This window comes from Pan paniscus, chromosome 6 (assembly GCF_029289425.2).
Source record: "Pan paniscus chromosome 6, NHGRI_mPanPan1-v2.0_pri, whole genome shotgun sequence".
NCBI classification, from domain to species: domain Eukaryota; kingdom Metazoa; phylum Chordata; class Mammalia; order Primates; family Hominidae; genus Pan; species Pan paniscus.
In genome coordinates this window covers 10442964-10462403 of record NC_073255.2, presented here as the reverse complement: position 1 = coordinate 10462403, position 19440 = coordinate 10442964, and the positions used below count along the sequence as shown (strand labels likewise).

General features: G+C 56.8%; 1 protein-coding gene and 1 non-coding gene across 5 annotated transcripts in view; one reads left to right on the top strand and one right to left on the bottom strand.

Moving 5' to 3' along the window:
- Positions 1-18434, top strand: part of FBXL18 (F-box and leucine rich repeat protein 18) — a 37316-nt gene extending 18882 nt beyond the window's left edge. Inside the window, exons 4-5 of one of the 4 annotated variants that reach the window (XM_008973176.4) lie at positions 8250-8468; positions 17057-18434. In XM_008973176.4, the coding sequence (XP_008971424.2) occupies positions 8250-8468; positions 17057-17213 (376 nt within the window). In that variant the 3' untranslated portion in view covers positions 17214-18434. Of the gene's footprint in view, positions 1-8249; positions 8469-9235; positions 10596-17056 lie in introns of those variants that run through there. The other 3 variants (XM_055114890.3, XM_014345544.5, XM_008973177.5) reach the window with 3 other exon arrangements.
- On the bottom strand, positions 14202-14308 carry LOC112440616 (small nucleolar RNA U13). Its single transcript, XR_003028637.1, has one exon. It is a non-coding gene; the product is annotated as a small nucleolar RNA U13 (small nucleolar RNA).
- Positions 18435-19440: the final 1006 nt, after the last annotated feature.

Sequence of the window (19440 nt, the reverse complement as noted above, 5' to 3'; positions counted from 1 at the left end):
CAGGCATATGCCATCATGCCTGGCTATATATATATTTTTAAAATTGTGTAGAGACAAGGTCTCACTATGTTGCCCAGACTGGTCTTGAACTCCTGGGCTTAAGTGATCCTCCATCTCGGCCTCCCAAAGTGCTGGTGCTGGGATTACAGGTGTGAGCCACCGCCCTTGGCCTCCATCTTTGCTTTTTTTTTTTTTTTTTTTTTTGAGACAGAGTCTCATTCTACACACCCAGGCTGGAGTGCAGTGGCGCGATCTTGGTTCATTGCAACCCCTGCCTCCTGGGTTCAAGGGATTCTCCCACCTCAGCCTCCCGAGCAGCTGGGACTACAGGTGTGCACCACCACACCTGGCTAATTTTTTTGTATTTTTAGTAGAGACGGGGTTTCGCCGTATTGGTCAGGCTGGTCTTGAACTCTTGACCTCAGGTGATCCACCTGCCTCAGCCTCCCGAAGTTCTGGGATTACGAGGCATAAGTCACCACGCCTGGCAAGGCAGATGCTTTCTGGGTCAGTAAGTACCATGTGAAGAAACCCCAGAGACTTGGAAGTATGTCAGAGAGCAGTCGTTTCAGAGAGCAGTCGGTTCAGAGGGTCCAGGGCACAATGGGAGGTGGGAGGGAGTAGGGAAGATGGGGCAGACAAGGAAGGTGGGCAACAGTGCCGAGGGGTTTCACCCGGGAGAGGGAGCAGCCTCCCTGGGCATCCCAGATGGACTGCAGGGCACAGGATGGAGGAGACAGGAGAGGTCGGCTCAGGAGGGGGACCACAGACTCCTGGGAGGTGATGGTCCTTGGGACTAGCAGGACCCATCCCAGAGCGGGGAGGAGGTGGAACAACAGGCCTGGGAGAGCTCCACACCAGACAGTGTCCAGGGCCCATGGCATTTCCAGAGCCAAGCACAACATGAATTTATGCTGAATTGTGCTGTGGAGTGAACGGTGTTCTTGTCAGTTCCTAGTATTTAAGGAATAAGAATTCGTTAACTTGAGATGAATTTGAAAATCTTGGCCAATAAATCTGATCTTGAAAAATTACCCAAAACGGGTTTGGGCATGGTGGCTCACTCCTGTAATCCCAGCAATTTGGGAGGCCAAGGTGGGCGGATCACCTAAGGTCAGGAGTTGGAAACCAGCCTGGCCAACATGGTAAAACTCTGTTTCTACCAAAAACATACAGAAATTAGCGGGGCGTGGCAGCAGGCACCTGTAGTCCCAGCTACTCAGGAGGCTGAGGCAGGAGAATTGCTCTTTACCCGGGAGGCAGAGGTTGCAGTGAGCCAGATCACACCACTGCACTCCAGCCTGGGTGACAGAGTGAGACTCTCAAAAAGAAAAGAAAAGAAAAGAAAAATTACCCCAAATGGGCCGGGCGCGGTGGCTCACGCCTGTAATCCCAGCACTTTGGGAGGCCGAGGCGGGTGGATCACGAGGTCAGGAGATCGAGACCATCCTGGCTAACACGGTGAAACCCGTCTCTACTAAAAATACAAAAAATTAGCTGGGCGTGGTGGTGGGCGCCTGTAGTCCCAGCTGCTTGGGAGGCTGAGGCAGGAGAATGGCGTGAACCTGGGAGGCGGAGCTTGCAGTGAGCCGAGATCGCGCCACTGGCCACTGCACTCCAGCATGGGTGACAGAGCGAGACTCGGTCTCAAAAAAAAAAAGAAAAAAGAAAAAAGAAAAAAAATTACCCGAAAGGTAGTAAAGGCCTTGAGCCTCAGTACTACCAGGGACTGGGTGGGGGAGAAAGTGGAGGCAGGGCTTAGATGAGTGAGCTGGTGTCTCTGTGAGTCCTTAGCTGGTGGGGTGGGTTGCAGGTACATGAAGTCATGCTCCAGCCTAAGGGGCACATGGGCACGTGTCATTGTCCCCAGAATAGTTAGCATTCACCTTGTGCCTTTGCTGAGAGCCATGCACTGAGCCCATCATCCCTGCCATAATCTGCTGAGATTGCAGCCTTGATCATTCCCATTTCCCAGATGAGGCTGTGGGAGCTCAGGGGGAGCTGAGTCTCTTGCAAACACCGGTGCTTGACCTTGGCCCTGGCGCCCCTTGTAAATCTCCACTCTCCCGCAGAAGGCATGGCAGGAAGTGGCCGGGTCTGCTCGGGAGCAGCCGAGCTGGAGGCTTACACCCTGGAGTCCCCCTGGCCATGCAGCCAGCTTGGCGCCACCCTCCCTCTCGACCTCCTCCCACTGCAGACCTGTTAGTGTTGGGTTGAGAAGCCCAGGATCAAATCCAGGACTTTCAAATGGCAGAGCAGATTGCTAGAAGCCTCTGTATTTCCTGTCTGGTGGAGTCACCAGGCCCTGGATCGGCCGCTTTGATTCTCAGCTCGAGCCACTGCGGGGCTCCGTGCGTGGGGAGCGGGGTGGTTATTCATGCTCTGACCCAGGCATCCTGGAGACCGTTGCTTTGAGAACCAGACGGGCGACTTTTCAGAATCTCCCTGCTTTAGAAATTTGATGCAAAATGCATGTAAAATTTGGGATTTCCCCACTTTTTTTTTTTTTTTAATGGTCTCATTCTGTCTCCCAGGCTGGAGTGCAGTGGCATGATCACAGCTCACTGCAGCCTCAACCTCCTCTGGCTCAGGTGATCCTCCCACCTCAGCCTCCCGAGTAGCTGGGACTACAGGCACATGCGACCATGCCCGGCTAGTTTTTATTTTTTATTTTTTTGAGACAGAGTCTCACTCTGTCACCCAGGCTTGAGTACAATGGCATGATCTCAGCTCACTGCAACCTCTGCCTCCTGGGTTCAAGCGATTCTCCTGTCTAAGCCTCCAGAGTAGCTGGCATTACAGGCGCCCACCACCATACTCGGCTAATTTTTTTTTGTATTTTTAGTAGAGACGGGGTTTCACCATGTTGGCCAGGCTGGTCTCGAACTCCTGACCTCAGGTGATCCGCCCACCTCGGCCTCCCAAAGTGCTGGGATTACAGGCGTAAGGCACTGTGCCCGGCCGCCCGGCTAGTTTTTTGTATTTTTTGTAGAGACGGGGTGTTGCTATGTTGCCCGGGCTGGTCTTGAACTCCTGGGCACAAGTGATCCTCTTGCCTGGGCCGCCCAAAGGGCTGGGATCACAGGTGTGAGCCACTGTGCCCGGTCCGGAGGGTCTGTTAAGTGTGGCCTCCTAGTCGATGGGCCTAAGCCAAGCCCTGAGTCCAGGCTGAGGTCTGGCCTGGGAGAGTTGCTTTGGCGTCCTCAGCTCATAGGTGGCCTTTAGCCACCTATGGATCCAGGTGAGCCCACGGATTGGGCTGGGGCACACGTGACAAGGATTGGCCAGGAAGAGGAAGAAGAATGTGGAAGGGAGACCCAGCAGAGGCTGTCAGCAAGGGAGGCACTGGCCGGAGGGAGGGGGTGTTCCGGAAGCAAGAGGCAGAGGTGACGGCAGCCACCGCGGGTGGAGGGGATCTTTGCGCTCATGTGACCTCTGCCAGGTGCTTTTCATGGTTGTACAGGTCTTGACCCCTTTGATATTCTCAACAACCTCTGAGTGTCGACACAGTTGTACCCACTTAATGGATGAAGAAAGTAAGGCCTAGAGAGTGCATGAACTTGCCTAGGTCACATGGCTGCTTGTCTCCGGCCTCCCGAGGTCAGCGTGATTTCATGGTCCCCGATGGCCTCCGGAGTCTGGGACGGAATCCCCGTGGCCAAGGGCCTTCCTCAGGAGCAGGGCCACGGAGAAAGCGCTGAGAGGCCTGCGGGTTCTGTGGGTTTTGTGGGTTTTGTGGGCCAGCCTGAGAGCCTGACCCTGCTCATAATGCTGTCTCTGTGGACAAACTCCAGCCTGTGCCCAGCAGCCCCTGAGAACCACGTCTGCTCTGAGCTGGGTACTGCCTGTTCAGAACAAACGCCGGTTCCCAGACGCTGCCAGCTGGCCCCGTTCCTCTGGATTCCTGCCTTCTGCGGCAAGGGAGCCTGGGACGCTGCAGTGGAAGGAGCAGGTGGCACTCGCTTGCCCGTGGGCAGGAGCTGTGCAGAGGAAACGGCGCTGGGATCCCTGGAGGCTGGCACGATGCTCCGAGGCCGCATCCTGGGGCGGCCGGAGTCTCTTTGGTGGCAGAGCTTGGAATCCCAGGCCAGCCGTCTGCTGCCACTGGCAGCCCCCACACCGTGACCCCCAGCTTTGTGCCTGCTGGGGCTCCTGGCAGGGAGGGGGTGGTGCAGGAAGGAGTCGCTCTGGCTGGGACTTGGACACACCTCAGTAGTAAGGGGATTACAAATTGGGCAGAAAAGACACCTTCTTTCCCTAGACTAGCTAAGCCCTGCTTGCGGTGGAGGGCGGGGGAGCGTGTCACCCTGAGTCACCCGGGCTGCTGTGAGCGTGACCAGGGCAGCGTCTGGGCAGAAGCAGGCCATCCTTTTCAGAGCCAGGCCCTGGAGCCACCCTAGGGACACCTCGGAGGCCTGGGCGCTGCTCTCATGGCCCGTGCAGTGGGTGGCCAGATGGGAGCCCCCGCACTGTGAGCTCAGCACCTTTCATGCCCACAGAGTCACCAGGAGACCCAGGTGCCCCCTCAGGGAGCAAGATGGGAAGGCTGGATCCTCACTCAAAGGTGAGGCCCGGCGCAGTGGGAGCCTTTTCTTCGTCCCCATCCTCCCTGCAGACGCTGCCGGTCACTCGAGTCAGGTCAGCTCTGCCACCGTCCTGGGTGCCGTGCCCTAGGCGGCGTGCCGTGGGAGCCTAGGAAGCTTTAGACGTGCCAGGCCCCCTGCCTGACCAGTCACTCCCGTGGGCCTGCCACATCCTGAACACCTGTGACAGGTGACTTCCTCCGGGGCGGAAGAATGTGGATGTGGTTATCTAGTGGAAAAAAGGTTTTTTTTCCACCCTCTGTGGACTTGGTTTTTAACCCCAGAGGCTCGGGGCGATCTGGGGCGGGTAGCACGGACCCGCATCGCCACCTAGTGATCACACGACGGCACCGTCCTTGCCCAACGCTCCGTTTCCATCTCCTGCTGCCTGGAGCCTCCTGCTTTTGCTTTGGAGAGAAATCCAGAGGTGACTTTGCAGCTTTTTTACCCCTTCCCGTTTCCCACCTTCCGGTCTGCAAAGGGTTGTTTACTTTAGGATTTTTTTAGGGAGAGGTGGTATTTAAAATATACTTAATGAAAACATTTTATTACTATCTTTAAATAAAAACAATTTGAATAGCTTAACAAAACAAATATAGAAAAATAAAGACAATTTGGATGTTTTATTTTATTATTTATTTAATTTTATTTATTTATTTTTTGTGTGAGACAGAGTCTCGCTCTGTCACCTAGGCTGGAGTGCAGTGGTGCGATCTCAGCTCACTGCAACCTCTGCCTCCAAGCAATTCTCCTGCCTTCGCCTCCCCAGTAGCTGGGATAATGGGCATGCCCCGCCATGCCCAGCTAATTTTTTTTTTTTTTTTGAGATGGAGTTTCACTCTTGTTGCCCAGGCTGGAGTGCAATGGTGCCATCTTGGCTCACCGCAACCTCTGCCTCCCGGGTAGAAACGATTTTCCTGCCTCAGCCTCCCGAGTAGCTGGGATTACAGGTGTGTGCCACCATGACCAGCTAATTTTGTATTTTTAGTAGAGATGGGGTTTTTCCATGTTGGTCAGGCTGGTCTCAAACTCCCGACTTCAGGTGATCTGCCCTCTTCAGCCTCCCAAAGTGCTGGGATTACAGGCATGAGCCACCGCGCCTGGCCTGCCTGGCTAATTTTTGTCTTTTTAGTAGAGACAGGGTTTTGCCATGTTGGCCAGTCTCGAACTCCTGACCTCAGGTGATCCGCCTGCCTCAGCCTCCCAAGGTGCTGGGATTATAGGTGTGAGCCACCGCACCTGGCTGAGAATTTCTGCTTAAATCAATTAAAAGAAAATTAACTGCCAGGCATGGTGGCTCACGCCTATAATCCTAGCACTTTGGGAGGCTGAGGCAGGAGGATTGCTTGAGCTCAGGAGTTGGAGACCAGCCTGGGCAACATAGTGAGACCCCTGTCTCCACACACACACACGCACGCACACACACACACACACACACAAAAGTAAATAACCAGTCTCTCATGAGCCACACTTCCTTTATTCTTTAAAAAAAAACTTTTGGCCAGGTGTAGTGGCCCACACCTGTAATCCCAGCACTTTGGGAGGCTGAGGCGGGCGGAGCAAGTGGTCAGGAGATTGAGACCATCCTGGCTAACACGGTGAAACCCCATCTCTACTAAAAATACAAAAAATTAGCCGGGTGTGGTGGCAGGTGCCTGTAGTCCCAGCTACTCAGGAGGCTGAGGCAGGAGAATGGCGTGAACCCGGGAGGCGGAGCTTGCAATGAGCCGAGGTCACGCCACTGCACTCCAGCCTGGGCAACAGATCGAGACTGTCTTGCTCTGTCATCCAGCTTGGAGTGCAGTGGCACGATCCTAGCTCACTGCAGCCTCGACGTCCTGGGCTCAAGCGATCCTCCCACCTCAGCTTCCCGAGTAGCTGGGAGTACAGGTGCGTGCCACCATGGCTGGATAATTTTTGTATTTTTTGTAGAGCTGGGCTCTCACTATGTTGCCCAGGCTGTTCTCAAACTCCTGGGCTCAAGTGATCCTCCTGCCTTGGCCTCCTGAAGGGCTGGGATTATAAGTGAGCCACCATGCCCGCCGTGCCTTGGTCTTTTTGTGTCACCTACCAGGGAAGAATCTCCATGCCTGTGGCGCCTTCTGCTGTGGCTGCCCTCAGCATCTGTGCTAGGATCCTGGGGCTGCCAGGACAATTGATCACAAACTGAGTGGCTTCATGCAACAGGCATTTATTGTCTCACGATTCTGGAGCCCAGAGGCCCGAAATCAGGCTATGGGCAGGGATGGTTCCTTCTGAGGATGGTGAGGAGGAACTCGGGCGCCTGCCAGCCACGCCTGGCACTGCTTGGCTGGTGGACACGTGGCCCCAGTCTCTGCCTCTGTTGTGACCTGGCCGCCTTCTGTCTGTGTCTGGGTATCTCTGTGCCTTCATCTGGCCGTATAAAGAACCAGTCATTAGATTTAGAGTCCCCATCATGCAGGATGCATCCTCCTCTTAACTCCCTTGCATCCGCAACAAACCTGCCTCCAAATAAGGCCACACCCTCAGGTCCCAAGGTGAGGATTCCTGCATAGTGTGTGTGTGGGGGGGCGTCGCAGCTCAGTCCACACTAGCCCCTCCCCATTCGCCTCAGCACGTCCCTCCAGCGGCTCCTCCCTCCACCCCGGGAGTTCCTGGCAGCCCCTGAAGTCACGTGAGTTCCCCTCCAGCCTCTCTGCTCCCTCTTGATTCTTATCTCAGGGGCTCGCTGCACCCCACAACCTGCCACAGTCCAGGTCTTGCCCAGTCCCACAGCCTGGTTCTCCAAGGGCCCCCGGGCCTGTCCTCAGCAGCGCCACACCCCCACATCTGCCACTGTACCTCGAGACATGGCCTGTCCTTCTGCTTTCTGTCTGCATGGACAGACTCCCCAGGAAGGATCTAGAATGTCGTCCCCTACTTCCCTTTCCCAAGTCCTCCCCTTCCCCCTGGGTTCTCCCGTCTTGGTCTCTGTCACTGTAGCCTTGGTGCGGACTTGGGCCTCCTCCCTGCCCTGTGGCCCGGCCTGGCCCTGCCCTGGCTGCCAACCTCTTAGCTTGGCCCCACTCCCCTCGGCCTCCCCCTTTGGCCCTGCAGCCGTCCGGCGCTGTCCTCCCATCTGTCGTGGCTGAAGTGGCCCCCATCTGGCTGAAGTTCCTGCCCACCCTACCCCCCGCCTCCCAGATTCTCGCCCTCTCCCTCCCCCGCACCAGCCTCCCGGATTACCGCCCTCTCTCATGGTGTTCAGTCCTCATCTGCCTCCCTGTCCAGCTGAGCTTCCCAAGGGCAGGGGCCATGCGTGGGGTCCTCTTTGCATCCGCTGCCCAGCACACCAGCGTTTGAGGAAGATAGGGTGCCTGGGGGTCATTGGGGTGCACCAGGCAGGCTGCGGACACAGATGCTGATGGCCTCGGCTGGTGACTCGAAGCCGGGCTCTGTAGACACTGGCTGGCTGCTTGCATCAGCCCCGCCGAGTCCCCTCCAAATCAGATCTCCAAGGGGGACCCTGGGGGCCTGAGTCAGCACCCAGTACTCCAAGGGATAGTGGTATTGGTGGGAGGTGGCGGGAACAGCTGGGCTGGGCCCCAGGCCAGGAAGCTTCCACTGGCAGCACCTCCAGACGCCCAGCTGGCCTGGCCTGCGAGCCCCTCCCTCGGACCTCACAGCTGCCCTCTCTCCCCGCAGGCTGGAGCAGCCCTACTTCAGCGCCAACGCCCAGTTCTTCCAGGCGCTGAGCCAGTGCCCCTCGCTGCAGCGCCTGTGCCTGGTCTCTCGCAGCGGCACCCTCCAGCCCGATGCCGTGCTGGCTTTCATGGCTCGCTGCCTGCAGGTCGTCATGTGCCACCTGTTCACCGGGGAGTCCCTCGCCACCTGCAAGAGCCTGCAGCAGTCGCTTCTCCGCAGGTGAGTGATGTGGGTTGCGTACAGCTTCAGGGGCCGCAGACATCACCAGCATCCCGTGACCTGGTCCCCAGCCTTCACCGAGTGCCTACCAGTGATTTCTTGGAATTGACGAGCACCAGGCAGTGACAGGGTGAAAGCAAGGGGTTTGGTCTCCCACGGCCCAGCCTCTGCTCCTTGAGCACTCCCTAGCCATATGGTAAATTTTCTAGATAGTTCAAGCTCTCCTCTCCCACAAGTACAAAAGTCTTCTTCTTATTATTATTACTTTTGAGACGGAGTCTCACTGTGTTGCCCAGGCTGGAGTGTAGTGGCGAAATCTCGGCTCACTACAACCTTCGCCTTCCGGGTTCAAGCGATTCTCCTGCCTTGGCTTCCTGAGTAGCTGGGATTACAGGCCTGCGCCACCAGCGTGTATTTTGTATTTTAGTAAAGATAGGGTTTCACCATGTTGGTCAGGCTGGTCTCGAACTCCCGACCTCAGGTGATCCGCCTGCCTCGGCCTCCCAAAGTGCTGGGATTACAGGCATGAGCCACCGCACCCAGCCTGCAACCATCTTTTAACTCTGGATTTTTCACATCTCTGCCCGTTGTTTAGATCTAGAAGCAGTGCTTACTTGGGCAGTTGTGGGTAAAGGCGGTAGATTGAACAGGGAACCCTTCCCTCTCCCTCTCCCTCGCCACCTGCTGTCAGGCCCTTTCTGGAAGGCCCACATAGTCTGGCGCCTCTTCCCTTAGCTAGCTAGCATCTCCGCTTCCCCTCGTGACAGGGCATCCTGGAGTTTGATGCTCCGCTGCTGCGCAGGAAGTCAGGTGAGCACCTAGAATTGAACACAAATTAGGAGGAGGCGATTCCTGGAGAGAGCTGGAGCTTGGTAGGCGATGTGGGGAGTGACGCATTTCAAGACCTCTCAGGAGGACGGTCTGACTGCTGGAGTGAGCAGGGCTCCTGAGAGAGGCGTGCGCCCGGCCAAGGGGGCAGCAGGACATGAACGCCCTGAGTGTTCGTGTCCCTGCAGGTGGGGAGAGGTGACAGGAAGGAGGCCCCAGCTGTTCACAGAGTTGCAGGAAGAGCCATCAGCCAGGACGTCTTGAGCCACTGGGCCCCGACAACCCTGCTTGCCAGACTCTGGGGTAGTCTGTTGCCCTTGCGGTCTGCCGCTGGCTGTCTCAGGAATAATCCTGGTTGGGGTTTCCCCCACTCTGGTTGTAAAAACAACTTGTGTTTATAGAGTAGTTTTTAAAAATTTAGACTATGCATCAATCTTTTTTTTTTTTTTTTTTGAGACAGAGTCTCACTCTGTCGTCCAGGCTGGAGTGCAGTGGTGGGATCTCAGCTCACTGCAACCTCTGCTTTCTGGGTTCAAGCGATTCTCCTGCCTCAGCCTCCTGAGCAGCTGGGATTACAAGTGTGCACCACTATACCTGGCTAATTTTTGTATTTTTCTTTTTTTCTTTTTTGAGACAGAGTCTCGCTCTGTCGCCCAGGCTGGAGTGCAGTGGCGCGATCTCGGCTCACTGCAAGCTCCGCCTCCCAGGTTCACGACATTCTCCTGCCTCAACCTCCCAAGTAGCTGGGACTACAGGCGCCCGCCACCACACCCGGCTAATTTTTTGTGTTTTTTTTTTTTTTTAGTAGAGACAGGGTTTCACTGTGTTGGCCAGGATGGTCTCGATCTCCTGACCTCATGATCTGCCCGCCTCGGCCTCCCAAAGTGCTGGGATTACAGGCGTGAGCCACCGTGACCGGCCTAATTTTTGTATTTTTAGTAGAGACGGGGTTTCACCATGTTGCCCAGGCTGGTCTCTAACTCCTGACCTCAGGTGATCTGCTTACCTCGGCCTCCCAAAGTGCTGGGATTACAGGCGTGAGCCACAACGCCTGGCCAACATCAACCTATTTTTAAGTGAAGGTTTCCCAACAGTGAATGCTGCCAACTTTCCCTGGAGAATGAACTGGAGATAGGGTTCTCATATTGTTTTGTAATCTGATTTTTAAAAATGTAACACTACACTGTGGAGTCCTCTTGTGTCAGTAAATAAAGCCCTAAGTGATTATTCTCAGTGCTGTCCTCACGGCTCTCATCTGGGTGTCGTGATCAGCCCTGGTTCATGGCGGTTTTAAAAACACGGTCACTGTGTCCTCGACTTTGCTTTGGATCTTGACTTCGCCTGCGGTGGAACCAGGGGGGCAGCCTGGGTGGCAGCTGGAATGTTCCAGCCCAGCCCCTTGGCTCTGCTTCCGCACATCTTAGCATCCTTGTGCTGTGAGCTGGATGTGACACCTGCTGATGTACCCCATTTTAGGAGGGCTGAGTGGGTCACAGGCTCCAAAGGGCTTAGTCGAGTGGGCTTGGGAACAGGCGGTAGCTGTTGGGGGAAGGGGTGCACTGTGCTCTGTGAGGCTGTGGTACCGAGAGGCCAAAGCTGGGTTTTCTCAGGTGTGGCGGATGCAGACAGCTCCGCCCTAGCTCTGTCCTGTCAGATGCGGGAAGAGCCTCGGGCCTTCGCCCCCCATACGCTTGCGGCTGGGCTCCACTCACAGGCCCTCCAGCCAGTGGGAGGCTGCGACTGTGCACCTACAGCTGCCACCTCCTGCGTGGGTGTTTTGTTGAAGGGACTTGGGAGTGGGCGTTGCCTCTCTTCTGTTGCCTGTGAGTCTGGGGCCCTCAGACCCAGCCCATGCGGGATGGTCTCAGCTCCGCAGGGCCCCAGCCCACGCGGGATGGTCTCAGCTCCGCAGGGCTGGGGTGACTTCCTGTGGCGATGGGGGCCGGCTCTGGAGTTGTCTGTTTCCTTGCTGCAGCGGAGAACGTCCACGATCCCCAAGCAGTTCAGGACGGCTGTGCTCATGACGGGGCAGCCCCCCGCCCCACCCTCGAAGGCCTCCTGCTCCGATGAGCCTGCTTTTCCTTCTGGTCCTCAGAATCCTCTCTGCATGGCGCTGCAGGCGGGTTGGTTGGACGTGGCACCGGATGCCAGCCCCTACTCTGAGCTGCTCTCCTCCATTCACCTACTGCTGCCTGTGGCCGGCTCCATGCCGCCCCTTGCAGGCCGGGAGCTTCCCCTCTGGCCTCCTGGGGTGACCTGCACCTTCGTGGTTTTTCGGCAAGTCTGATGATCTAAGGTGGATGCAGTAAGCTCTTTGCGTTCCCTGGTTGGACGGTGCGTTTTTTGAAGGCTGGTGCTCCACAGCTCTTTGGTGTTTTGTGTCCTCAGGCACAAGCTGAGCCCGGCGCTGAGCTCGCAGGTGGCCCCAGAGGGCGCTGGTTACACACAGGTGCCTGGGAGAGCCCTTGATCACCCACGCTTGCTGCGTGGTGTTGGAGAGCAGCGTCAGGACTTCCTCGGCAGAAGCCGTGCCCATCCCTCTGTGCCAGTCCCTCTGTGACCCCACCCACCCCTCCCCCTCCGATGTCCCGCACCTGGTGCAGCACCCAGGCCTGTGGTGGGACCCACGGCGCACTTGCTGCCAACCGAGTGGGATGCGGGTGTTGAGGCGTCCGTGTTCGCAGTGTGCCTCCCGTGTGTGCCCCTCCAGGGCGCCTGCCTGGGGCCCCCATGGTGCCTCTGTCTGCTCCAGGTACTGTGTCTTGCCTCTTGTTCAAGCCTCACAGAAGCCCTGTGAGGTCAGTGCTATCAGCCCCAGCTTACAGATGGAGAAACAGTCTTCGAGAGCTGCCCTGAGCAATGAGGCAGGGAGTGAGTGCTGGAGGGATGGGAGTTCACACCTAGAAGAGGAGAGGGGCCGTGTCGGGGGCTGTGCAGGGCCATCCAGGGCTGAGGGGACCTCCGTGGGGACCTGCAGGCTCTGTGCTGGGCAGGCTGTGTCAGGATCTTCTGCAGATGACAGGGTCACAGCATTGCAGGGACCTCTGTGCTCACATAAGCTGGATTCCCCCAGGGCTGCTGAAAGCCTTTCTCTTCCCACCCTGCTGGCAGTCAGATACCACCCCAAAGCCAGGTGGGAGAGGCCCCGTCCACGGACACCTGTGCCACAGCTTCCTCGTGGCCTCAGTGCCTGTGCCTGGCTCCACGCCGGCCCCAGTCATGGCAGTGTGGCCCGAGCCGCAGGTTCCAGCTGACCTGCAGACAGGGTCTGACCGGCCTTCCCCGGGCTTTCCAGCCCAGGGCACCTGTGTGGGCCTAGGGGTCAGTGTCAGCCCTGCAGCTCTGGCCTTTGCAGCTGCGCCCAAGGCCCAGCAGGTGGCGCTGGGGCTCCCGGGAACCGGCCGCAGGCCCCGCCCCCTGCTTTGCGCCCTGGGCTCGGAAGGAGGAGGAGGAGCAGCGGTTTGCTGTCGCTTTTCCTGACGCTTTTCTCTTTCTCATCTTTTTTGCTGCCTGGAGGATTTATGGAGCCAGAGGGAGGACCTGGCCCCGGGCTGTTTTGCGGCTCACCCGTCCTCTCCCTGGGTGGCCTGGGGTCTCAACCGTCTCTCTGTGTCTCAGCCTGCAGGGCCGGCCGGTGTCGTGGCTGCTGACCTGTCGCCGGTGACCTGTTGCTGGTGACCGCGCTGCCTTTTTTGATGGCCATCACCCTCCTGTCTTCACACACGACTGGGTATCGGCTGCCGTCTCTTCTTTTTCTTTCTTTTTCTTTTTTTAGAGACAGGGTCTCTCTCTGTTGCCCAGGCTGGAGTGCAATGGTGCAATCACAGCTCACTGCAGCCTTGACCTCCCAGACTCAAGTGATCCTCCTGCTTCAGCCTCCTCAGTACCTGGGACTACAGGTGCACGCCACCACTCCCGGCTAATTTTTACATTTTTAAATAGAGATGGAGTCTCCCTATGTTGCCCAGGCTGGTTTTGTTTTTTTTGTTGTTGTTTTTTGTTTTTTTTTGAAACAGAGTTTCGCTCTTGTTTCCCAGGCTGGAGTGCAGTGGCACAATCTTGGCTCACTGCAGCCTCCACCTCCCAGGTTCAATAGATTCTCCTGCCTCTGCCTCTGGAGTAGCTGGGATTAGAGGCATGTGCCACCACAACCAGCTCATTTTTTTTTTTTTTTTTGAGATGGAGTTTTGCTCTTGTTGCCCAGGCTGGAGTGCAATGGTGCCATCTCGGTTCACTGCAACCTCTGCCTTCCAGGTTCAAGCAATTCTGCCTCAGCCTCCCGAGTAGCTGGGATTACAGGCATGCGCCAGCACACCCAGCTAAATTTTTATTTATTTATTTATTTATTTTTTTTTTTGAGACAGAGTCTCGCTCTGTTGGCCAGGCTGGAGTGCAGTGGCACAATCTCGGCTCGCTGCAACCTCCGCTTTCCGGGCTCAAGCAATTCTCCTGCCTCAGCCTCCTGAGTAGCTGGGATTACAGGCGTGTGCCACCACGCCCGGCTAATTTTTTTGTGTTTTTTTTAGTAGAGATGGGGTTTCACCATGTTGACCAGGCTGTTCTCGAACTCCTGACCTCTCAGGTAATCCGCCCACCTCAGCCTCCCAAAGTTCTGGGATTACAGGCGTGAGCCACCGCGCCTGGCCACACCCGGCTAATTTTGAATTTTTAGTAGAGACAGGGTTTCTCCATGTTGGTCAGGCTGGTCTCGAACTCCTGACCTCAGATGATCTGCCCACCTCGGCCTCCCAAAATACTGGGATTATAGGTGTGAGCCACCATGCCTAGCCCCCGGGGTGGTCTTGAACTCCTGGACTCAAGTGATCTTCCCACCTCAGCTTCCCAGAGTGCTGGGATTACAGGCGTGAGCCACTGCGCCTGGCCTCCCTTTTTTTTTTTTTTGCACATCTGATGGGTAATGTGTCTGCAGCATCTGAACAAGGTTTGAGAGAGGCACATCTCGCCAATGAGTGTGAACACCCAGTCATCACATTGAGGAGCTATAGGAGGATCTTAACTTTCCCCAAACTCAGTCTTTTTGAGCCTCATTATGTACGTAGCAGACTATGAAGCTGCACGGGAGTGCCCTCTGACTGCCAAGAAGGGCTGGCCTTTCTGTCCCAATCCACAGAGACTCCCCCTCTGCCCCAGGTGTCCCCTCCACACACTACTCTAGAGTGGCACCTTCTCACATCACCCAGGGACCTCCAAAGCAGGCTGCTCCTTCCTGGCCGCAGAGACAGCTGCAGCCTGTGACCCCCTCAGGGTGTGTGGAAGAGCAGGCCCTCCTGCTTCATTCCTTGCTTGTGGCGAGAAACGAATCCTGGCTGGGTGCCATGGCTCACACCTGTCATCGCAGTGCTTTGGGAGGCCAAGCGGGGAGGATTGTTTGAGCCCAGGAGTTTGAGACCAGGCTGGGCAACATGGTGAGATCCTGTGTCTACAAAAAATAAAAAATAAAAAATAATGGCCGGGCATGGTGGCTCACACCTGTAATCCCAGCACTTTGGGAGGCTGAGGCGGGTGGATCACTTGAGGTCAGGAGTTCGAGACCAGCCTGGTCAACATGGTGACACCCTGTCTCTACTAAAGATACAAAAATTAGCCAGGCATGGTGGCGGGCACCTGTAATCCCGGCTGCTTGGGAGGCTGAGACAGGTAAAGCGTTTCAGCTCGGGAGGCAGAGGTTGCATTGAGCCAAGATCACGCGATTGCACTCCAGCCTGGGCGACAGAGTAAGACTCCGTCTCAAAAAAAAAAAAAAAAAATTAGCTGGGCAGTGTGGTGATGTGTGCCTGTGGTCCCAGCTACTGGCTTCAGTGAACTATGATTGTGCCACTGCACTCCAGTCTGGGAGATAGAGCAAGACCCTGTCTCAAAAAAAAAAAAAGAAAAAAAAAAGAAAAATCACCTTCCATGTCCCGACAGCAGCTCTTTTTTTTTTTTTTTTTGAGACGGAGTCTCGCTCTGTCGCCCAGGCTGGAGTGCAGTGGCGCAATCTCTGCTCACTGCAAGCTCGCCTTCCAGGTTCATGCCATTCTCCTGCCTCAGCCTTCCGAGTAGCTGGGACTACAGGCGCCCGCCACCACGCCCGGCTAATTTTTTTTTTTGTATTTTTAGTAGAGACGGGGTTTCACCGTGTTAGCCAGGATGGTCTTGATCTCCTGACCTCGTGATCCACCCGCCTTGGCCTCCCAAAGTGCTGGGATTACAGGCGTGAGCCACTGCGCTCAGCCTCGATTTTTTTTTTCTTTTTTGAGACGGAGTCTCGCTCTGTTGCCCAGGCTGGAGTGCAGTGGCACGATCTCGGCTCACTGGAAACTCCACCTCCTGGGTTCAAGGGATTCTCCTGCCTCAGCCTCCTGAGTAGCTGGGACTACAGGCACCCGCCATCATGCCTTGCTAATTTTTGTATTTTTAGTAGAGACGGGGTTTCACCATGTTGGCCAGGCTGGTCTCAAACCCCTGACCTCAGGTGATCCATCTGCCTCTGCCTCCCAAAGTGCTGGGGTTATAGGCGTGAGTCACTGCGCCCGTCCTGGATGTTTTTGTCTTGCTCTCTGGGGCACTGCTGTGTTTTTCCTTCTGCCTGGAGCTCCCGGGCTGGCAGTTGGGTCTTCTTTGCATTTTCTTTTCTTCTTTTTTTTTTTTTAGAGACAGGGTCTTACTGTGTTGCCCAGGCTGGAGTACAGTGGTGTGATCTTAGCTCACTGCCGCCTCTACCTCCTGGGCTCAAGTGGTCCTCCTGCCTCAGCCTCCCAAATAGCTGAGGTGACAGGCATGCACCACCATGCCTGACTCATTTTTTAAAATTTTTTATAGAGACAAAGTCTCCCTATGTTGCCCAGGCTGTTCTGGGACTCCTGGCTTCAAACAATCCTCCCACCTCAGCCTCCCAGGTGTTGGGATTACAGGGGCAAGCCACAAATGCACTTGCATTGCATTTTGGCCTAGTAGGGCCAGTAGGGCTGTGCTGGTGGCCTGCTCTGACTGTGGAGGGGTCCCTGTTCTGCTTCATGGCCTGCTGGGGGACTGTGGTTGGTTGTAGGGTTGTGGGGAAGGCAAAATGAGGTCATGTCTGTCGAGCTCAATGCAGCGTCTGGCACTCGGTGGGCACCCCGTGGCAATTGTGCATGAGTTTTCATGCACAGCGTGGCGGGGGCTGGTCGCCTGGGGGGTGGGAGCATTGTGGGGGGTCGCCTACCTGCCATTTGTCATGCGGTCAAACGTGTGCTTTTCCTGAGTGGCCGCCTTGGTATCTGCTCCTCCCAGCGACTGCTGCTGCCTCACTGACTTGGCAGTCGCACCCCCTTGAGGTGGCCCACCTGCGGCTGTGGGGTGTGGGCACCTGTCCCTTCTCTCTGTCCTGGCCATGGGGCTTCCGTGGGCCAGGGGCCTCAGATCTGCCACTCCTGCAGTGGGGTCCCTTTGCTGCCCTGGGGCCCAGCAGCACGTCTGCAGAGCAGGGTTGGCCTCTGCGGCCTCTGATCCTCGTGGCTGGCATGGAGCGGGTGCCCCCTGAGTCTGGAGAGAAGCGTGTGGCCTGTTCACGGCTGCCGTGCTCCTCCTCAGCTCTGTCTGCCACGTACAGGGCCCTTGAGGCACTTAGAGGGTGACTCTCGCAGGCCTGGTCTGTCTGGGAGCCCCAGGTGAGCCCGGGACGGGGAGGCAGGTGTGAGTGCCTCCTGGGGCTCCTCCAGCAGGCTCCGCCCCCTCCGTGGCCACCCATGTAATCCGCTGACCGCCTGTCTCTGGTTCAGCTTCCAGGCCGAGCGGCCCGCGTTAAACGTCGTCGTCTTCCCTCTGCTCCACGAGGGCCTGACCGACGTCATCCGGGACGTCCCCCTGGTGCACCTGGATGAGATCACCTTATTTAAGAGCAGAGTGGCCGAGGAACCGCCGAACCTGTGGTGGTGAGAGGCGGAGCCGCCGCCCATCGGTCTCAGTCACCTTGAGACGCTGCAGGAGCCTGGGACGCCAGGGACCCTTGGTTTGTCACAAGAGGAAGGGGGCCTCTCTCCCGGCCAGCCACGCCCCACCTGGCTCCTGGGGCTCCCGGCGTCTCCACGGCTCTCTCATGGGGACTGTTGCTCTGTGAAGTTTGGGTCGAGGGGATGCGTTCTGGGTGACATGAGGGGGCTCGGGACGGTCGATGTGGGGGGCTGGCTGAACCAGGCTGACCCTTGGGGCCTGGCTGGGGGGTTTGTATACTGAGCCGCAATCCCTGGGGGCCCTGTCCACGGGCCTGGAGGGCCCGAACCCCCTGCCACTTCCGACCGGGAAGTGTGTCCCTTGGCTGTTGTGTTTGTGGTCACCTGCCACCGGGGCCCCGTGGATGGGCGGCCACATGCTGTACCCCTGAAGTCCAGTCGGCCGGGCTGGTCACCGTGTGTCTGAGTGTCCCCTTGCATGGTCGAGTGTGACATGGGGAAGGGCCTGCCAGTTTAGTGGCTGCAGACTTGGGACTCTCCATCCCATTAGGACACACTTGAGCCCACTCATGTCTCTGGGGCTTTTCTAGCCAGATGATGCCTGTGGCCCCAGAGAGGTCCCCTGAGGTTGGGACTGCTGGTTGGAGCCTCTCCTGTGACTTTTCAGCCCAACCAGCAGGGCCCATTTCTCACGAGAGAGGCCTCCTCCCCCTCCCACCCACCCCACAGCCTTCAGCTTCCCTGGGAAGGTCCATGCGCGTTCCTGGGGAAATCGATACACATTCGGCTTTGTTAGAATAACGCGAAACATTAAAACCCAGAAAGGATTCTTAAGGCTGGAGTAGCAATCACATGACCCCATTTCAAATGACTTCATTTAAGACTTTAAAAATACTCAGCTGGGCGCGATGGCTCATGCCTGTAATCCGGCACTTTGGGAGGCTGAGGTGGGTGGATCACGAGGTCAGGAGTTCAAGACCAGCCTGACCAACATGGTGAAACCCCATCTCTACTAAAAATACAAAAATTAGCTGGGCGTGGTGGCGGGCGCCTATAATCCTAGCTACTCAGGAGGCTGAGGCAGGAGAATCGTTTGAACCTGGGAGGCGGAGGTTGCAGTGAGCCGAGATCACACCATTGCACTCCAGCCTGGACAACAGGGCGAGACTCCGCCTCAAAAAAAAAAAAAAAAATATATATATGTATATATTCAACACACTTTGGGAGGATCACTTGAGCCCAGGAGTTTGAGATCAGCCTGGGCAACACAGGGATACCCCATCTCTTAAAAAGAAAGAGAAAAAAACAAAGCTATTCCAAAAATGAGGACACCCTCCTGGCATCTGAGTCCTCACTCCATGTGCCACGCTGGCCGCTTCTGCCGTCCTCCACCTCCAGGCGCTCCTAGAGCTGTCCCTGGGCCGGTGGCTTCCAAAGGGGGCTGTAGTTGGGTCCTGCTCGCCTGGACCGCCGCCCTGGCCGCTCTTGGTGAAGGGCCCCTTGTCCAGCCCGCCTTCCTCCTCCTGGTTTTCCGTGTGACAGGTGCCCCGTCCTGTGGGGTGGTGTCTCACATTTGCTTTGCTGTTAAAAAATGGGGTACACCATCCCCAGGCCTCCAATCACTGGCCCTGCCTGAGTGGGGATGGTTTTCCGCAGCTCCTTGCTCTGGGGGCCAAGCTCCTTGTCCAGGAGGCCTTTGGAGAACTGGGGTCAGAGCTGTGGGGAGGTACAGCCCTCCTGTGCAGGCTGCCTCCCAGCTCTCCACCTGGCAGTCTTGACCCCACCCTGGCGCCTCTGCTCACTGGCACAGGTGGATCTGGGGTTCGAGGTCTCCTCCCACTTCACCCTGACTTTCTTGTATGTATGGGGTCAACGCCTCCTCTCTGAAGCCCACGGGTCCTCTCCCAGCCCCAGGCTGCACCCAGTGCAGAACCTTTGCCTCCTGGCCGGAGGGACCCTTCTGCAGGCTGATTCCAGCAGTGCCCGATGGTGGGACCCACACCAGACCAAGCCTTCGCCTCCCAGAGGCCTCCTGGCCCTCCTGTCATGGCCTGTGAGAGCCACACCCCTAGGCCCCGTCTCCTAGTCTGCAGGCCGCAGGACCAGCTGCCCACGGCCCCAGGGGGCAGGGGCTGTAGATGAGGGTCTCAGAGGTGGTGGGAGCACCCCCCCCACCCACAGTTCCTGGGCATTTCTTTAGAGCTTTAAAATGG